This window comes from Harmonia axyridis, chromosome 1 (assembly GCF_914767665.1).
Source record: "Harmonia axyridis chromosome 1, icHarAxyr1.1, whole genome shotgun sequence".
Classification (NCBI taxonomy): domain Eukaryota; kingdom Metazoa; phylum Arthropoda; class Insecta; order Coleoptera; family Coccinellidae; genus Harmonia; species Harmonia axyridis.
In genome coordinates, this window is record NC_059501.1 from 87,235,975 (window position 1) to 87,251,026 (window position 15,052).

Genomic DNA, 15,052 nt, shown 5'->3' on the forward strand with positions numbered 1-15,052 from the left:
TTTAACACTCAAGGTCGCCTGGGGCATCAAATTGATGAATTGGGTAAAATAGAAAAAAATTAAAACGAGGTGTTTATTGATTTTTCGTAAAAAGAATACCTGCTAAAATATTCAATCAAATGCTTCACCATCGCGATAGCAATGAAAGTGGGATGTTTTAGAACTAAAGCATAAGTTTTCAGAGAGCTCTAGAGATACAAGACTTATGTGTTTCAAATGAGACAAAAAAAACAAGTGAAGAATATATTAGTTTCTATATTAGTGTAGATAAAGACATAAAAACTTGTTAGCTAGATAGATATTGTCATACATAGAAATTTGAGATAGTAGAGAAGAAAGCGATTGAAATGTAAAATGCGGAAAAAACTATGTAGATAGATATAGAAATTAATAGACTTAACACACACTATACTCAATGATCATACAGATCAAATCAGGAACTCTCGTTTCAATTTTATGGAAATGTTATTGTTCTTTATAAGAAAAATAGTTTAATTTAATAATTGTGCAGATAAGTTAAATAATTTCCTACATCTTTTTCGTAGAAAGCACAACTACGCCATACGAAATTTTAGGAATTAACTTCACGTACCCTGAAGCTGTAGAGGCTGTCATTGCTGTTGAAAAAACAACGAAACTATCTCCCGAAAAAGAGCATTTAGTTGAAGGTAAATTGAAAATATGAATAATAAATAAATAACAAATTTCATAATTATTCGATATTTGTTCTTAGGCACTAAAGAAATGTTTGAGAGTGGCATCGCCCATACTGAAGTTTTGGTTACCGGCATTACCCTGAAGCACGAGAAAGAAGAGTCGCCTTTTGAAGGTAAAGTTCTTCCTCTTTACAGTGAATTACCATTTCATATACCAATATTTGAAATCGTGAAAAGAATGTTATTACTTCCCTATTCTATCACTTAGATCTTTTTTCAGTTCCTACTGAATCTGTCAGTGAAGGTCATGTGGTAAAAGACAAGATCGAAAATTTGATAGACATGGAGGGTCAATTGGAAAGATCTGAAATAACGGAGGCACCCATTCCAGAGGCCACTACGATTCCAGATCTCCTGACGCCATTTCCAAGTGTAATTTTCAAAGAAGTCACAACAAGTCCTACAGAAAAGGAACCATCAGTAGTCTCCGAACTGACCTCTACCATGAAAACTGCAGAAATTGAAGCACCAGGATTAGAAAAAACTACCCCAGTGGATGAACTTCTGACAATTGACGTTGATCAAATTAGCACTTTGGAAATGACCTTAGGCACTGTCGAGTTACCCTCTGAGGTAAAAGAAATAATAGAATCTGATTCTGAGATCAGGACAACAGAAAAATCTGTGGTATCAACATCGACAACGGTCGACAGGGTGAAAGAAAAGATTGAAGAACTGATAGGCTTGGAGGGTCAGCTGGAAAGATCTGAAATGACAGAAACCCCTATTCCAGAGGCCACAACGATTTCTGATCTTCTGACAGCATTCACAAGTATTCACACCGAAGGAACTCCTACCACGGTGCCAGAAGAAGTTGTTACCCATAAACCAGAGGATGAACTTCTGACAATCTTCCACCCAGAACACATCGGCTCCTTCGAGATGACCACCACCAGTGTCGAGTTGCCTCCGGAAATAGAAGAGATCATAAGGTCTGAGTCTGAAATGGAAACAACCGAAGAGTTGGTGAGTTCTGAAGAAGAACTTCTAACAGAAGAACATACTGCAGCTATTCCCACTGTTCATTATTACAAAACTGAATTTCCGATAACAACAGAACCAACAGAGGAAATTGAGAAAGTTTTGGAGATTGAGGAAAACATTGAAAAACCTGAAGCTGGGGAGATTGTTCCCGGTGAGCCTGTTGAGGAAAAAGTACTCACCGAGGGTCCGTCCTTGAAGGTTGTGGAAATTCTTAGAACTCTAAACGAGTTTGAAATTTCGCCAGAATCGTACCACACTGAGTCAATCGTAAAAGAAGTTGAAGATTTATCGACATACTTAGAAGGCATCAGTCTAGATTTAGAGCACCACACGGAAGTGACTCATGAAGCGGAAAAAACAACTGAAACCAATGTTCCCATCATATTAACTCCGTTGCTTATGGTAGAAGATGAATACGAGACAACACCTTTTTCTTTCCAATTAACTTCTACTTCATATCCGGTTGCTCCAGAAGAATTAGTAGCTACGATTGAAGTACCAACTATTGAACCTGCTGCGTCAATAATAAATGAGGAAGACCTCTCGTTAGTCACACCCCTTAGTTATGTTACAATTGAACCAACTGTTCAATCTTCAGTGACTTTATTGAATGAGGAAGATCTCTCCTTGGTTACACCACTATCAGTTGAGCATGTCACAATCGAGACTCTTCCTCCTCACCATAAAATGCATGAAAAAACTAAAATCAAGAATATCGAAGAAAACTTACCTGTGAAAGAAGAAGAACAAGAAGTAGAAACGAACTTAGCACACCTGCCTAAGAATAGACACGAAACAAGTACCATATGCGAGATATGCGATGAACTCAAAGACTTGGACGAAGAACCTTCAAAGGGACTTCTGAAAGGACCTATCGAGAAAGAACTTGAGGAAGAAGAAGAAACGGTGTCTACTCTTTCTTACAAGGAGATCATTGCTTTCAATCTTCATCATACACCAATAGAAGAAGAATCGAAAACTATCACTCAGTTTGGAGCTACTCTTAGTCAAAAGTTAGAAGAGGAGAAGGAAGAAAGTGAAATCGTCACAAGTTTTGCAGAAGAAAAAATTGCGTCCCATCGTGTAACAGAGCTAGTATCAAAATCTTATGGTGAGCTGGGAACCACGTCTGTTCTTACTCATTATCAAAAACTAGAGCAGGAAGAATTGGAAACTAATCTTCACCATTTACCAGAACATCATGGCCACGAAACATCCACCATTTGTGAAATATGTCTTGAAGAGGAAGAAGGGGCCACCAATGAGCCAAAATTCTTGAAGAAAAAGCCTACTCAGTCGCCTAGTCATGCCTCCAAGTCTTCCCAGAGTCCTGGAGAGTCTGAACAGGGATTTGGATTCAGTGAAAACGTCCCTGGAGAAGAAACTGCAGTAACTTCTCCTGAAGGATTAGAAGTTGGCACTGAAATGCCTCAAATGCCTACGGAATCATCAGAAACCTCTATCGAGAAACATCCATCGGTTACATATGATTTTGGAGGGAAGGAAGTTCAACAACCATTGCAAACGACAAGTGGTAATGTCTTTCAAATCGGTCAGTATACAGAACCTGAAAGTGAAACCTTTACAAGTTCTTTCGAGGAAAAGATTGCTTCTAAGCCTCATCAGGCACCAGAGGAAATATCAAGAACTCATGGGGAACTAAAAACAACACCAGCACTTACTCACCATCAAAAATTAGAGCAGGAAGAATTCGAGAGTAACCTTCACCATTTACCAGAACACCATGGCCACGAAACATCCACCATTTGCGAAATATGCCTGGAAGAGGAAGAGGGTGCCACCAATGAGCCAACATTTCTGAAGAAAAGGCCAACCCAATCGCCTAGTCATGATTCCAAATCTTCCCAAAGTCCTGGAGAGTCCGAACAGGGATTCGGATTGAGTGAGAACGTCCCTGAGGAAGAAACTAAATTGACTTCTCCCGAAGGTTTAGAAATTGGCACTGAAATCCCCCAATTATCTACGGAAACGTCTATTGAGAAACATCCATCGGTTACGTCAGGAGAGGAAACCGAAGGAGAAATAGAAAAAACTAATATTGTAATTGAAGTTACCTCTGAACTATCGTACAATTTTGGAGGGAAAGAAGTTCAACAACCATTACAAACGACGAGTGGTAATGTCTTTCAGATCGGACAGTACACTGAACCTGAAGGTGAAATCTATACAAGTTCTTTCGAGGAAAAAATTGCTTCTAAGCCTCATCATGCACCAGAGGAAATATCAAAAACTCATGATGAAGTGGAAACTACCCCAACTCTTACCCATCATCAGAAATTAGAGCAGGAAGAATTTGATAGCAACCTTCTACATTTACCAGAACATCACGAGCATGACGCATCTACGATTTGCGAAATATGCACTGAAGAAGAAGGAGGTGGAATTGTAACAAGTTCTTCCGAAGAAAGAATTACTTCAAAGCCACATCATGTGTCAGAAGAAATCACTTCTCACGAAAAATTAAACCAGGAAGAAGAAGAAAATAAGGTTGTCACTAGTTATGAGGAAGAAATTGTTTCTAAGCCTCATCATGCACCAGAAACAATATCAAAAACCTATGGTGAGCTTGAAACCACACCAGTTCTTACCCGTTATCAAAAATTAGATCAGGAAGAGTTCGAAAACAACCTTCTGCATTTACCAGAAAATCATGAGACATCTACCATTTGCGAAATCTGTACCGAAGAAGAAGGTGCACAAAGGATATCTACACCATCTTACAAGGATATTATTGCTTCTAATCTTCATCATACACCGGTGCCAGAATCAAAGACTCATTTAGAGATGGAAGTTACATCGGAACTAACTCTTCTTCAAAAATTAATCCAGGAAGAAGAAGAAAATGAGGTTATAACAAGTTCTTACGAGGAAAAAATAGTTTCTAAGATCCCTCATGAACCAGAAGTTACATCAAAGACTCATGGTAAATTGAAAACCACAACAGTTTTTACCCGTTATCAAAAATTAGAGCAGGAAGAATTCGATAGCAACCTTCACCATTTACCTGAACATAGGCACGAGATATCAACCATTTGCGAGATATGTGACGAAGAAGGAGGTTCTTCTGTTGAGCCACCTTTCTCTAAAATAAAACCAACTCAATATCCTGGTCAGCAGTCCAAATCATCTCAGAGTCCAGGAGAATCTGATAAAGGATTTGGATTCAGTAAAAACGCTGAAGAGGAAGAGGGATCTACTGAAGTTAATACTGAGTTATCCTACAATTTCGAAGGAAAGGTTGTTGAACAACCTATGCATACAACGAGTGGAAATGTCTTCCAAATTGGACAGAGTATTCCTGAGGGAAATTTAGCAATTACTGGAAGAACTGAATCGGCTATTACCATTAAAGAAGATGTTTCAACTGAAGCTGTCGTGGAAGAGCATATTTCCACTGAAATATCAGAATCTATAATAGACGAGGGATTAGAAGCTGCTGAGAAAGTAGAGAAAAAACTAGAAGAAATCATAGCATCGCAAGAAGAATCAAAATCTACAGAGCACTTTGAATTAGGAACAGCTACTGGTGGAGAAAGAACAGAGGCAGAAAAGACAACAATAGAAGAAGTGATATCAACTATCTCTGAAGATGCAGGTGCAATTCCAGAAGAGGCAAAAATAACAAGTGAAATACCTGAAAGTACCAATTTTTATACTGAATTCAAATCGACAGAATACCTTGAATTATCGTCCACTGGACATGAGACAACCGTTCATGAAGTTCCGATTTCAGAATCCAAGAATGTACCAACAGAAGGAATAGGGGGAGTTCTCGAAAAGCTTGAAGAAATGGAGGTCGAAGCGAAAGCTGGTTCTGAAACAGTTCACGAAATTACTAGTCCTAAGTCAGAAGCCGAAGCAACATCTCCCTCGGAAGAAATTAAAGCATCAATGTTGGTATTAGAAGATCTAGAAGAAAGGGCAACTACTCAAATCGACAATGAAGTTTCTGCTATATTGACGAACCTTGAAGATATACAAGAGGAGATATTTCTCCCTTCTTTAGGCATTCCAGAAGGTACAGAAGCAACTATAAATGAAATAACTGGAAAACACACTATTGAATCGACACCATTTGGTTCTGCTTCTACTTCAATAATTCATAAGCCAGAAAAACCAGTCACATCCTCAATTCTAACAGGAATCGAAAGCACAGTATCTGTGGAAGGGCAGGAGAAAGTTGAGGCCTCACCGGTCGATTTAGAAGATCTAGAAGGAAGAGGAACCACTCAAATGAACAATGAGGTTTCTGATATACTGAACAAATTAGAAAATATTCAGGAGAAGATTTTTCTTTCTTCTTTGGGGATTGAAGAGAGTACAGTACCAGGTCTTATAGGTGTAGAGGATCATAGAGCAGAAACATCGGAAAAAGAAATAATCGAAGAAATCACCGAAAAATCGATTCATGTTTCTATATCTCACGAAAAAATCGAATCCATTACAGAACTCACAGCTCCATTGAAAGAACACGAGCAAACAGTAGGAGTTGAATTTAAAGAGTTAGAAGAACATACGACACCTAGACTTGATACTGAAGTTTCTGCTCTTTTAGAAAACTTGGAGGATATACAAGAAGAATTATTTATATCAACCTTGGAATCAGGATTGATCACAGAAGCAGCAGAAGCAGGTACCCTTTCAGAGGAACCCAAAATAGTTGAAGTTGAAACCACTGCCGGAGGAATAACTGTTGGAGAAGAAGCTGGATCATCTATTGAAGCAGAAAAAGAAGAAGAGGCTCATATTGAACACACCACACCACAAGAAAATGAGACAACAGGAGAAACTACTGTTAAGTCCCATATTGAGTTGATGTCAACACATGCAGAACCAGGAGTGGGAGTGTCCACGGATTTCTACACAGAAGTCAATTCTAAACATACCCCCTCAGGGGAAATTATAGTCACAAACGCCTACACATCTGAGCCTCATGTTCATGAAGAACCAACAACAAAAAGTGAATTGCCTCATAGTGAAGAATTCTTGTCGCAAGATATCAAAAACAAATTAGAAGATCTGAATGAGATAGTGAACGAGATACTTTCGACAACCCCAGAAAAAAAGTTGATTGGAGAAGAAGGAGAACACGTGGAGGGGCAAACCACAGCAAACTCAATACTAGAAGATCAGCTAGAAGATTTGAACAAAGGTTTTATTGATATGCTTAAAACTACTGCATCCGCTGAAGATCTTCTAGGAGAGTACAAACACACTACTAACGCTCTCCTGGAAGGTACATTCGAGGAGTTAGAATTGCCAAAAGAAACTACTGAAGTGATTGAAGGTGAACACACTGAGTCGCATCTTATGAAAGAGTTATATTCGACTGGAGAGACTATCGAACATCATGTGGAACTTTCTTCAGTTCCAACAGAAATACATACTTCTGAAAAAGAAACACTTGTAGAAGGCACTGAAGGTACCAATCCAAGTCATCCATCTACTTTCGTAGTGACTTCCAAAACTGCACTTGTTCTTGGAGAAGAAGAAGGTGCAAAACCGAGACCGACAGAACTGGGTGGTGAAACATCTGAAAGTCTTCATCACAAAGTTGAAGAGGAAGCAACCAAAGGAAGCGAAGGAAGAATTGAAACGGATTTTTACACTGAGGTCATTTCAAAATCCACTCCGGTGTTAGATCTTCATGCGGAAGAGGTTGAGCAACACATTACTTCGATCCCTGATGAAATAGACAAAAAACTAGACGAACTAAATGATGTTGTTGGTGATATCTTGAATTCAACACCAATATCGCATGAACATCCAGGAGGTGCTAAAGAACTCGAGGGAGAAATAACGGAGAGTGAAATTTTAGAAGAAGAACTCAAAGAATTGAAAAAGGAATTTGAGGAAATTCACCAAACGACTTTGTCTGGAGAAGAAATATTGAAGGAGCTCAAAGTAACTCCTCATATTACTGAAGAACTGCCTGAAGCAGAAGTTGCGATTTCTACAGAAATAATTGGAGAGGAAGTTTCTTCTATTCTGAGTATGCTAGAACATACGGCTGCTGGTGTGACAGAATCTCACCCAGAAACAACGATCCATACTAATCTTAGTATTGTAGAGGAAGAAATAAAAAGTGAATCTGCTACAGCTCCAGAAGTTCAGAAAATTACCAACTTTTACACCGATACTCTTACCGCTCACACCAAACTGCAAGAAGAGTCAACTTCGCATAAAATATCAATTCCAGGTGAAACTGATACTCATATATCGATTGAAGGTACGGCTGTTACGTCAGTAGAAGAAGAAATGAAAATTGAGTCTACTTCAGCTCCAGAAGTGCAGAAAGTGACCAACTTTTACACCGATACTCTTACTGCTCAGACTGAACTGCAAGAAGAGTCATCATCACATAAAATATCTATTACAGGTGAAACTGGTACTCATATATCAATGGGAGGTACGGATGTTACGTCAGTAGAGGAAGAAATGATAAGTGAGTCTGCTACATCTCCAGAAGTGCAAAAAATCACCAACTTTTACACCGATACTCTCACTGCTCAGACTGGACTACAAGAAGAGTCATCATCGCATGAAATATCGATTTCAGGTGAAACTGAAAGTTATACTCATATCGAAGGTAAGACAGAAGGTGAAGAAGAACTACTAACAATAGAAACTTTGAGGCCCACAGTGAAGTCAGTGACAGACAAACTAGAAGAGAAATTGGAAGAACTGGACGAAATTATAAACGAATTCTTGACCTCCCCGTCCAGCCTAGAGGACGTCGTTGAAAAGACTGCTATCGAATTAGAGGCAGGCCCGGAAGATGAAGTGTTGGAAAAAGAACTGGAAGATCTGAAACATGAGTTTCAGTTGATGTTGAGTACGACCGTCGCTCCAGACAACTTATTAGAGGCTATGGACGAAGTTCTGTATCCAACAACAACATCGGAGGGCGTCCACCTTGAGAAACTCAACGAGACTGAGCAATCAGTTAACCCTGAGGAAATTCACATCCATCCTACGATAAGTGAGGGTGAAACTTTGGCATCTCAAGAGGGAGAGTTGGTGACTGAGCACTCAACAGTAGGTGGGGAAGAAGTAGCGATTTCAGAAGTTGGTTTAGCCCATACAACGCGAATAGTTACCTCTGGTACCGCGATGAGTGAAGCTGAAGGACTCGAGGAAATAACTGCTACAGAAGGAGGTTCATCAGAAGCTCATCCTGCTGCCATAGAATCTGAGGCTGTAACTGAAGCCATCGGAGAAGGTGGCACAACTTCAGAAGGAGGGGAAACCGAAGCTCATCCAGAAGCTACAGAAGGTGGTACCTCTTCCATAAGGTCTGAAATCGAAGGCACACACCCTGGTAGTAAGTCGACAGAAAGAACTGGAAGAACAACAGAATCCTCCACTTCCAAAGGCCACACCATCGAAGGCCTATCGAGTATATCCCTTCTCACCACCCTACTACTGTCTCTGGTGACCTCTACCACCCAAGTCCCAGAGAAAACTATATCATCCAACGTGTCAGGTCCCCAAAACATACCCAAGTGCCTCGTGGTGTTTATCACCGGTGAAAGTCCTCTGTTACCGTTGAACGGTACCAAGTGGGTACCGTCGGAATGTCCTCCGCTAGGTATGCAGATATCGTCTCCGTATCCCCCAGAGAGCACGACACCATCCTCGCAGATGTCGACGAACGCTGAGACTGTGGTTACGACTGCCGTCGTAACCACAGTCGGTACCACCGAAACGACAACCTTGGTACCGGCCGAAGAACTGCCCGAAATCAAGACCAGCAACTTCATAGAAGACGGATGCACCGAAACCGACTTCGAGAACAACAACAAGTGCTTCTGCATGCTGGACGTGACGGCGGACAAGGTGGCTGAGGACCTGGAGGCCACCAACTCGTCGAAGACGAACGGGGTGAAGTGCTCCAAGTTCCTGAAGGTGAGCAGGGGCCTGGTGCTGAGGAACGACACGTCTGCCAGGCTGAAGAGGTCCAGACGGAGCTACCTGTACCTGAGGTACCTGAACAGGCAGAGGAGGGAGACGGTGGAGTACAACAAGATAGACGAGGTACTGGCCAACGAGTTGACCGCAACTAGTACCGGTTCGTTAGATCGTAGATTGTTGAGTCGGGTGGGTGACTTAGAGGGGTTTCTGTTTCAGACACTACAATCTACTCCGAAGTTGGAAGTACGGCCACCATACCTTGCGTGTACAAGGACGAGGTGATCGAGAGAGAGCATTTCATGAAGTACCTTTGGAGTATGGAATCGGACAAGACGATTATTTGTGAGTGGTAGTTTGTAACGAACGCTTAGATTTCTTCGGGTCCTTCTCCTAGCAGAGAATTTTTTCAAATAACAGTCAAAGTTGCACTGGAACGCTGACGACAAGAGTTCGTTGAGTTTCAAGAAAAACTATGTTTGTTGGGTAAAAGCGGATATTTTTGTATTACTTGGGGATAGAACTTGAAGGGGATTTTTAAAAAATCTTGTTTTCTATTATGATAGAGGTACTAGGAAACTAGGTTCTTATCCAAACTCTGCACAAAATTCAAGGGTAACTTCAGTGAGAGGTGGCTTTGTCATTTCCTTGTAGAACGATTCAACTGAACTCTTTCATGTATTTCTCTGCAGTTAATTAAAAATTTTCAACTACTTCATTCGAGTTAGAAAACAGCAAAATTTTAGATGACTACTACTCCGCAGCCATTATATGGATTTGGCCCATTGAGGAACTGATGCATTCAATCCTCAATTGAACCCTGGATGTCTCTAGGTGTTTGTGTTCGAATGTTTAAGGCTGGCGGGAGAAGTATCGGTCTCCTTCAAAGTGAGCCAAAATAACGGAAAGTAGAAATGTACCAACCACTGGCTTCAAGTGGCTTTAGGGAATATTTTGCTACTAAACTTGATGTATGCCAGCAAATATGGAGACTCCTTCCAGACGCTGCTTTAATTTGCCTCGAATTCTTCGATATTGAATGTTGATGAGCAAAATTCGACAAGGGGTACTGTAAATATGGTTATGACCATTTTAATTTCCTGATAATTCGAAAACTACGCATTCGATCGAGATGTAATTCTGCATCTAGATGTAATTTCATTTCCAATGCATGAGAACTTGAAAATTCTTGTTCGAGGAGTTCAATAAAGAACTCTATGACGACAAATAGGATAACTTTTGAAAAAAAGTCCTAGAAACTTGAAAGTTTCAAGGTAGAATCTCGAATGCCAAGGTTCAGTTTGTTTTGGGCAAAATTCGACCAGGGCTTCTGTTTTCCAGATAATTTCAAAACTACGAATTCAATCTAGATCAAAACTCAGAAGTAGAATAATAATTTCAAGCTCCGTTCAAAATTTTATGTCGATTACGTCGTTTTTTAAGGTTTCCTTTTCACTGCGACCCAATGGTGTATTGGGCCCCCACCTATTCTCTCTATAACGTAATTTACAGCTCCCCTTCCTGTTCCAGAGTTCTTATGAACTCCAGTATCTGGGATGGCTTCGACAAGGTTAATTCCTCACTTCTACAAGTTTCTTGTCCAAATCAGATTTTGCGTAGGCTAGTGATGGCGTTGCACTCCATCACCAGGTGATCCGGAGTTTCTTTCTCCTTCCCAAAGAAACAGCATTCGTCATTTTCTGCTAGACCCATTCTCATGAGGTGTTTCCTAAGGCGACAATGCCCTGTGAGGAATCCAGTGAGGAGGTGTAGTATATTCTTGACAAGATCCAGATACTTCTCGGATCTCGTACTGAAAAATTTCGAAGAAACTTTTTGAAATGATCCAAACCAGAAAGATTCCGCCTGAGTGTTACTCTTTTGGTTTTATTCCTTTGTCTGAAACTCTTCCTTGTAGGAACATTTGTCTATGCCACAGAAAGGTTCCGGGCCAATGAAAGGTTTTGGTGTTTTTTTTTCTGGCAAGTGTGTTGGCCTCTTCATTCCCTTTAACCCAGAATTAAAAGACCTTGTTAATTTTGCCTATATTTCATTGAGTTTTCTTCGGCACCCCAATACCATCTTAGAATCGATGATTTGTGAGCTTTGATTGCAGCCTGAATATCATAATGTATCGCTGTATCGCATTTCTGCGTAGTAGTTTTTTGCTAGTTTAATTTCTACACATCTTTCTATTGTAAGTATATCTGCCTGAAACGATTACGTCGTTAGAACCTGAAAAATTTAAAGAGAATATCAACAAAAAAAATTATTTTTTTCAATTACAACAAATTCGACCGGCTCAAGATTTTTATTCCATTGAAAAAACCACATTATAGTACTCAGGTTTATGTGGACCCAAAGTGCGCAATTGACGCATGAAAGAACGAGCGCTTAAAAACTCCTCACTTCACGTCAGTGCCTTCTCTGATAGCCTGAAATCTGAAGTCCATAAAGTCATTCTATTTTTCTCTCTCCTCCCGCAGTCTCCGACAGAATGAGGGAGACCACGGACGGCGCCCTGAAGATCTCCGAGGTGACGGTCGAGGACGACGGCAACTACACCTGCTCGATCAACCGGCCTTTCGGCGGCAACGCCGACTCCTCGGAACGGAGGCGATTCGCCCACCAGCTCCTGGTGATCGACCGGCCCATCTTCAAGGTCAGGTCGACCGTGATGTACGTGACCGACCTGCCGTGCACCCTGAAGGACGGGGACGTGGTGCACGCCCACCTGCCGAAGATGCTGGAGGACCTGCTGTGCGGCATCCACAGGAGGGTGTGCAAGGTGGAGATGGAGAGGCCGAGCTGCGTCGAGGTGGTGAGTAGGTCTTGAAGGGGACGTTCGAGAGTGTTTCTGGCCTTTTTTGAAACAACTGAATCGCCTCAATTGTGCATGCAACCCAAAAAACTATTATATTCTCAACTAACAAGAGATTTCTGGGAGACTTAAAATCACTTCATGATCTCCATCCTGAAGAGTTTAAATGAATCAAGAGTGGAAAAAACTAACTAGAAATTTTATTGCTGATAGTTCCAACTCTGTCATCACACTCTTTCTAAATTAACTATTATATTATCATATCGTTTGATTCGATAACATAGATTGCGAAAATGCTTGCAGTTCAGAGATCAGTCTATTATTTCAGTAATCACAGTCTGCAAACTAAAATAAAAAAAAAATTTGATGATATTCTTGAGCCTGCCAACTCTCCTCAAGGTAAGATACGGAATCGAAACCTCATTATGTTTTAGATCACAGCTGGAGATCCAAAAAACGCTTTTGTTCGAGGGAGCTGTGACCAATATTTCAGGAGATATATCGATTATTGAGTAGAGATTCAATTTTTACGGTTTTTCTTCAAATTTCAAGTTCCAATATGCAAAAACTATGAGATCTACGAAGGATCGATGAGCAGAAGATTTTTTTTATCATTTAATTCAGTTCTCCAAATTGCTTCTAACATTGTTTTCAAGCCATTATTTGTTAACTTCATCGTATTCTATCAGTGACTCATGTGCATATAGATAGTTCTACATTAATAATGTCCCTTAATGAGGTTAGCAAGCTTAAGTTTGTCTTTTTTAGGCAATCAAGGAGATAAATATGCTACAATTTTTTATACGAGGATTTCTACCAAATAATAACACAATATCTCTTATACTTATTATATTTTTAGTTCTTCTAGATAACAGCTCTAACTTCATATAATTTCTGCTAAATAATTTTTCCACACTGTTGTCAATTTTAAACTATAATGTTTGACTCTTCAAATATCTTCTCATATCACTTTCAAATCATTGATTATATAATTCTATCAATGATTTCTATCCTGCATATTTGCATTCAGGTAGTTCTACATTAATAACGTCATTCAATGAGGTTAACAAGATTAAGTTTGTCCTTGTCAGACAATTGAAGAGAAAAAGCTGCTGCGAGTTTTTGATAATGAAACAAATTATAATACTTAGATCTGTGAGGCTTGGAGTCCTATACTCCAGGCCTTCTACTCACCCTAGAGAAATCTATTCTTATAACTCAACAGCAACTTCTTCAGTATCTATTATGCCTAGGAAGAGAAGACCTATCTGACTGTAAAATACATAGTGACCTTGGACAGCTTATCCAACTTGGTACCATCATTATCCAGCTCCGACTGCGATTTCAACTGTCAAATGAAGCTAATGGGCTCTATGGTGTCCCTTCTGATCAAAAACGTGGAGACCACAAGCGTTCTAGACGGTGAGTGCCAGACGATTAGAGTTACAAATGGAAATTGACCTTACTAATGTTTTTTTTAGTACTGTCCGAGATCGAGACCTTCAACCACACCTTCAAGCCCAGGGAGGTCAAGTTTCCAACGGACAGATCGGTGGTGGAGGACTCTTCGCTGCTCCCAAAGCTGGTAATCGGGTGTCCACCAGGGTTCGGTATCCAGAAGAGGTCGAGCAAAATATGCGGTAAGTAATTTAGAGTATTGACTTGCTTGAATCTCTTAAACGTTGAAAGCCTTACGCAATGTGATTACTAGCTCTGGTTCCTTTTTTCGTTTCAGTGGCATGTCCCAGAAACACTTACAACTCAGAAAATAGCTCCGCTTGTACACCTTGTCCAAGTGTCCACTATCAACCAAAAGTAGGGTCAAGCAGCTGCATAGAATGCAAGACTCCTTTTGATGATAAGGCCTGTATGGGGATGATGGTTAGTAACTAACCTAACATAACCTGAATGATGTTACCGAGTATAATTCCTTACTTCCAGTTTGCCAATAAATCTTTCCTGATCCTCTACGTCGGATCTAGTGTGGCAATCGTCTTCTTCCTACTTCTATGCATCTTCTGCGCACAGAGTTCCACGCAGGAGGCCTTCGGTGGTCCACAAAGGAAGAAGAAAGCCCAAACGCCCAAGAGACGACGAATAGGAAGAAAAGACGTGGAAGATCCTGCAGAAAAACCTCTGCTTCCGAAAGATCCTAGCGTGCCTAGAATTGTGAAAGGACCAAAAGTACCTCCGCCGGATTTTTGAGAAAGATTGATAAGATTAAAAGTTGGGATGTTATCCTTCAGACAATTGTGAAGATTGATGCTAAACGCTGTAGATCATTCGCCGAGTTTACTGTTATACTTTTAGGTTAGCTCTAAGGGTGAAAATGATTTTATTTATACTTCGATATATATCTACATTTATTCTTATGTATTTTACGTTATTTTTGAATATAAGGTTTATTTATCAGTTTTATTATCTTTGTTAAGTGAAAAAGGTTATTTTGAACGATGAAGTTCTTTCAAATGTCCTCTTCCAATTCAATTTGCAATAGAATAAAACACTCAATTTCGATAAACAAATAATACACTACAGAGAAAATGAAAGGAACTTTCAAATTTGTTTTTATTCGATATATATTTACATTTCTGAGGAT

At 40.1% G+C, this 15,052-nt stretch overlaps 1 protein-coding gene across 5 annotated transcripts; it reads left to right on the plus strand.

The window, feature by feature from the left end:
* Nucleotides 1-737: 737 nt before the first annotated feature.
* Nucleotides 738-14,865, plus strand: LOC123683051. Of its 5 annotated transcripts, XM_045621952.1 has the most exons (9): nucleotides 738-829; nucleotides 937-3,656; nucleotides 3,690-9,792; nucleotides 9,852-9,977; nucleotides 12,119-12,453; nucleotides 13,707-13,875; nucleotides 13,935-14,093; nucleotides 14,189-14,334; nucleotides 14,395-14,865. In XM_045621952.1, the coding sequence occupies exons 1-9, from the start codon at nucleotides 745-747 to the stop codon at nucleotides 14,656-14,658; spliced, it is 10,107 nt and encodes a 3,368-aa protein (XP_045477908.1). In that variant the 5' UTR covers nucleotides 738-744; the 3' UTR covers nucleotides 14,659-14,865. The 5 variants fall into 5 exon arrangements, 3 of the variants coding, with proteins under 3 accessions (XP_045477908.1, XP_045477904.1, XP_045477914.1); XR_006747937.1 differs by having other exon boundaries at nucleotides 937-9,792; nucleotides 13,691-13,875; nucleotides 14,395-14,537; XM_045621948.1 differs by having other exon boundaries at nucleotides 937-9,792.
* The last annotated feature ends 187 nt before the right edge of the window (nucleotides 14,866-15,052 follow it).

Coding starts and splice junctions, on each gene's coding strand:
- LOC123683051 (XM_045621948.1), top strand. CDS start 745: ATGTTTGAGAGTGGCATCGCCCATACTGAAGTTTTGGTTACCGGCATT. Junction 830..936: donor AGAAGAGTCGCCTTTTGAAG/GTAAAGTTCTTC, acceptor ATCTTTTTTCAG/TTCCTACTGAATCTGTCAGT. Junction 14,335..14,394: donor AGGCCTGTATGGGGATGATG/GTTAGTAACTAA, acceptor CCTTACTTCCAG/TTTGCCAATAAATCTTTCCT.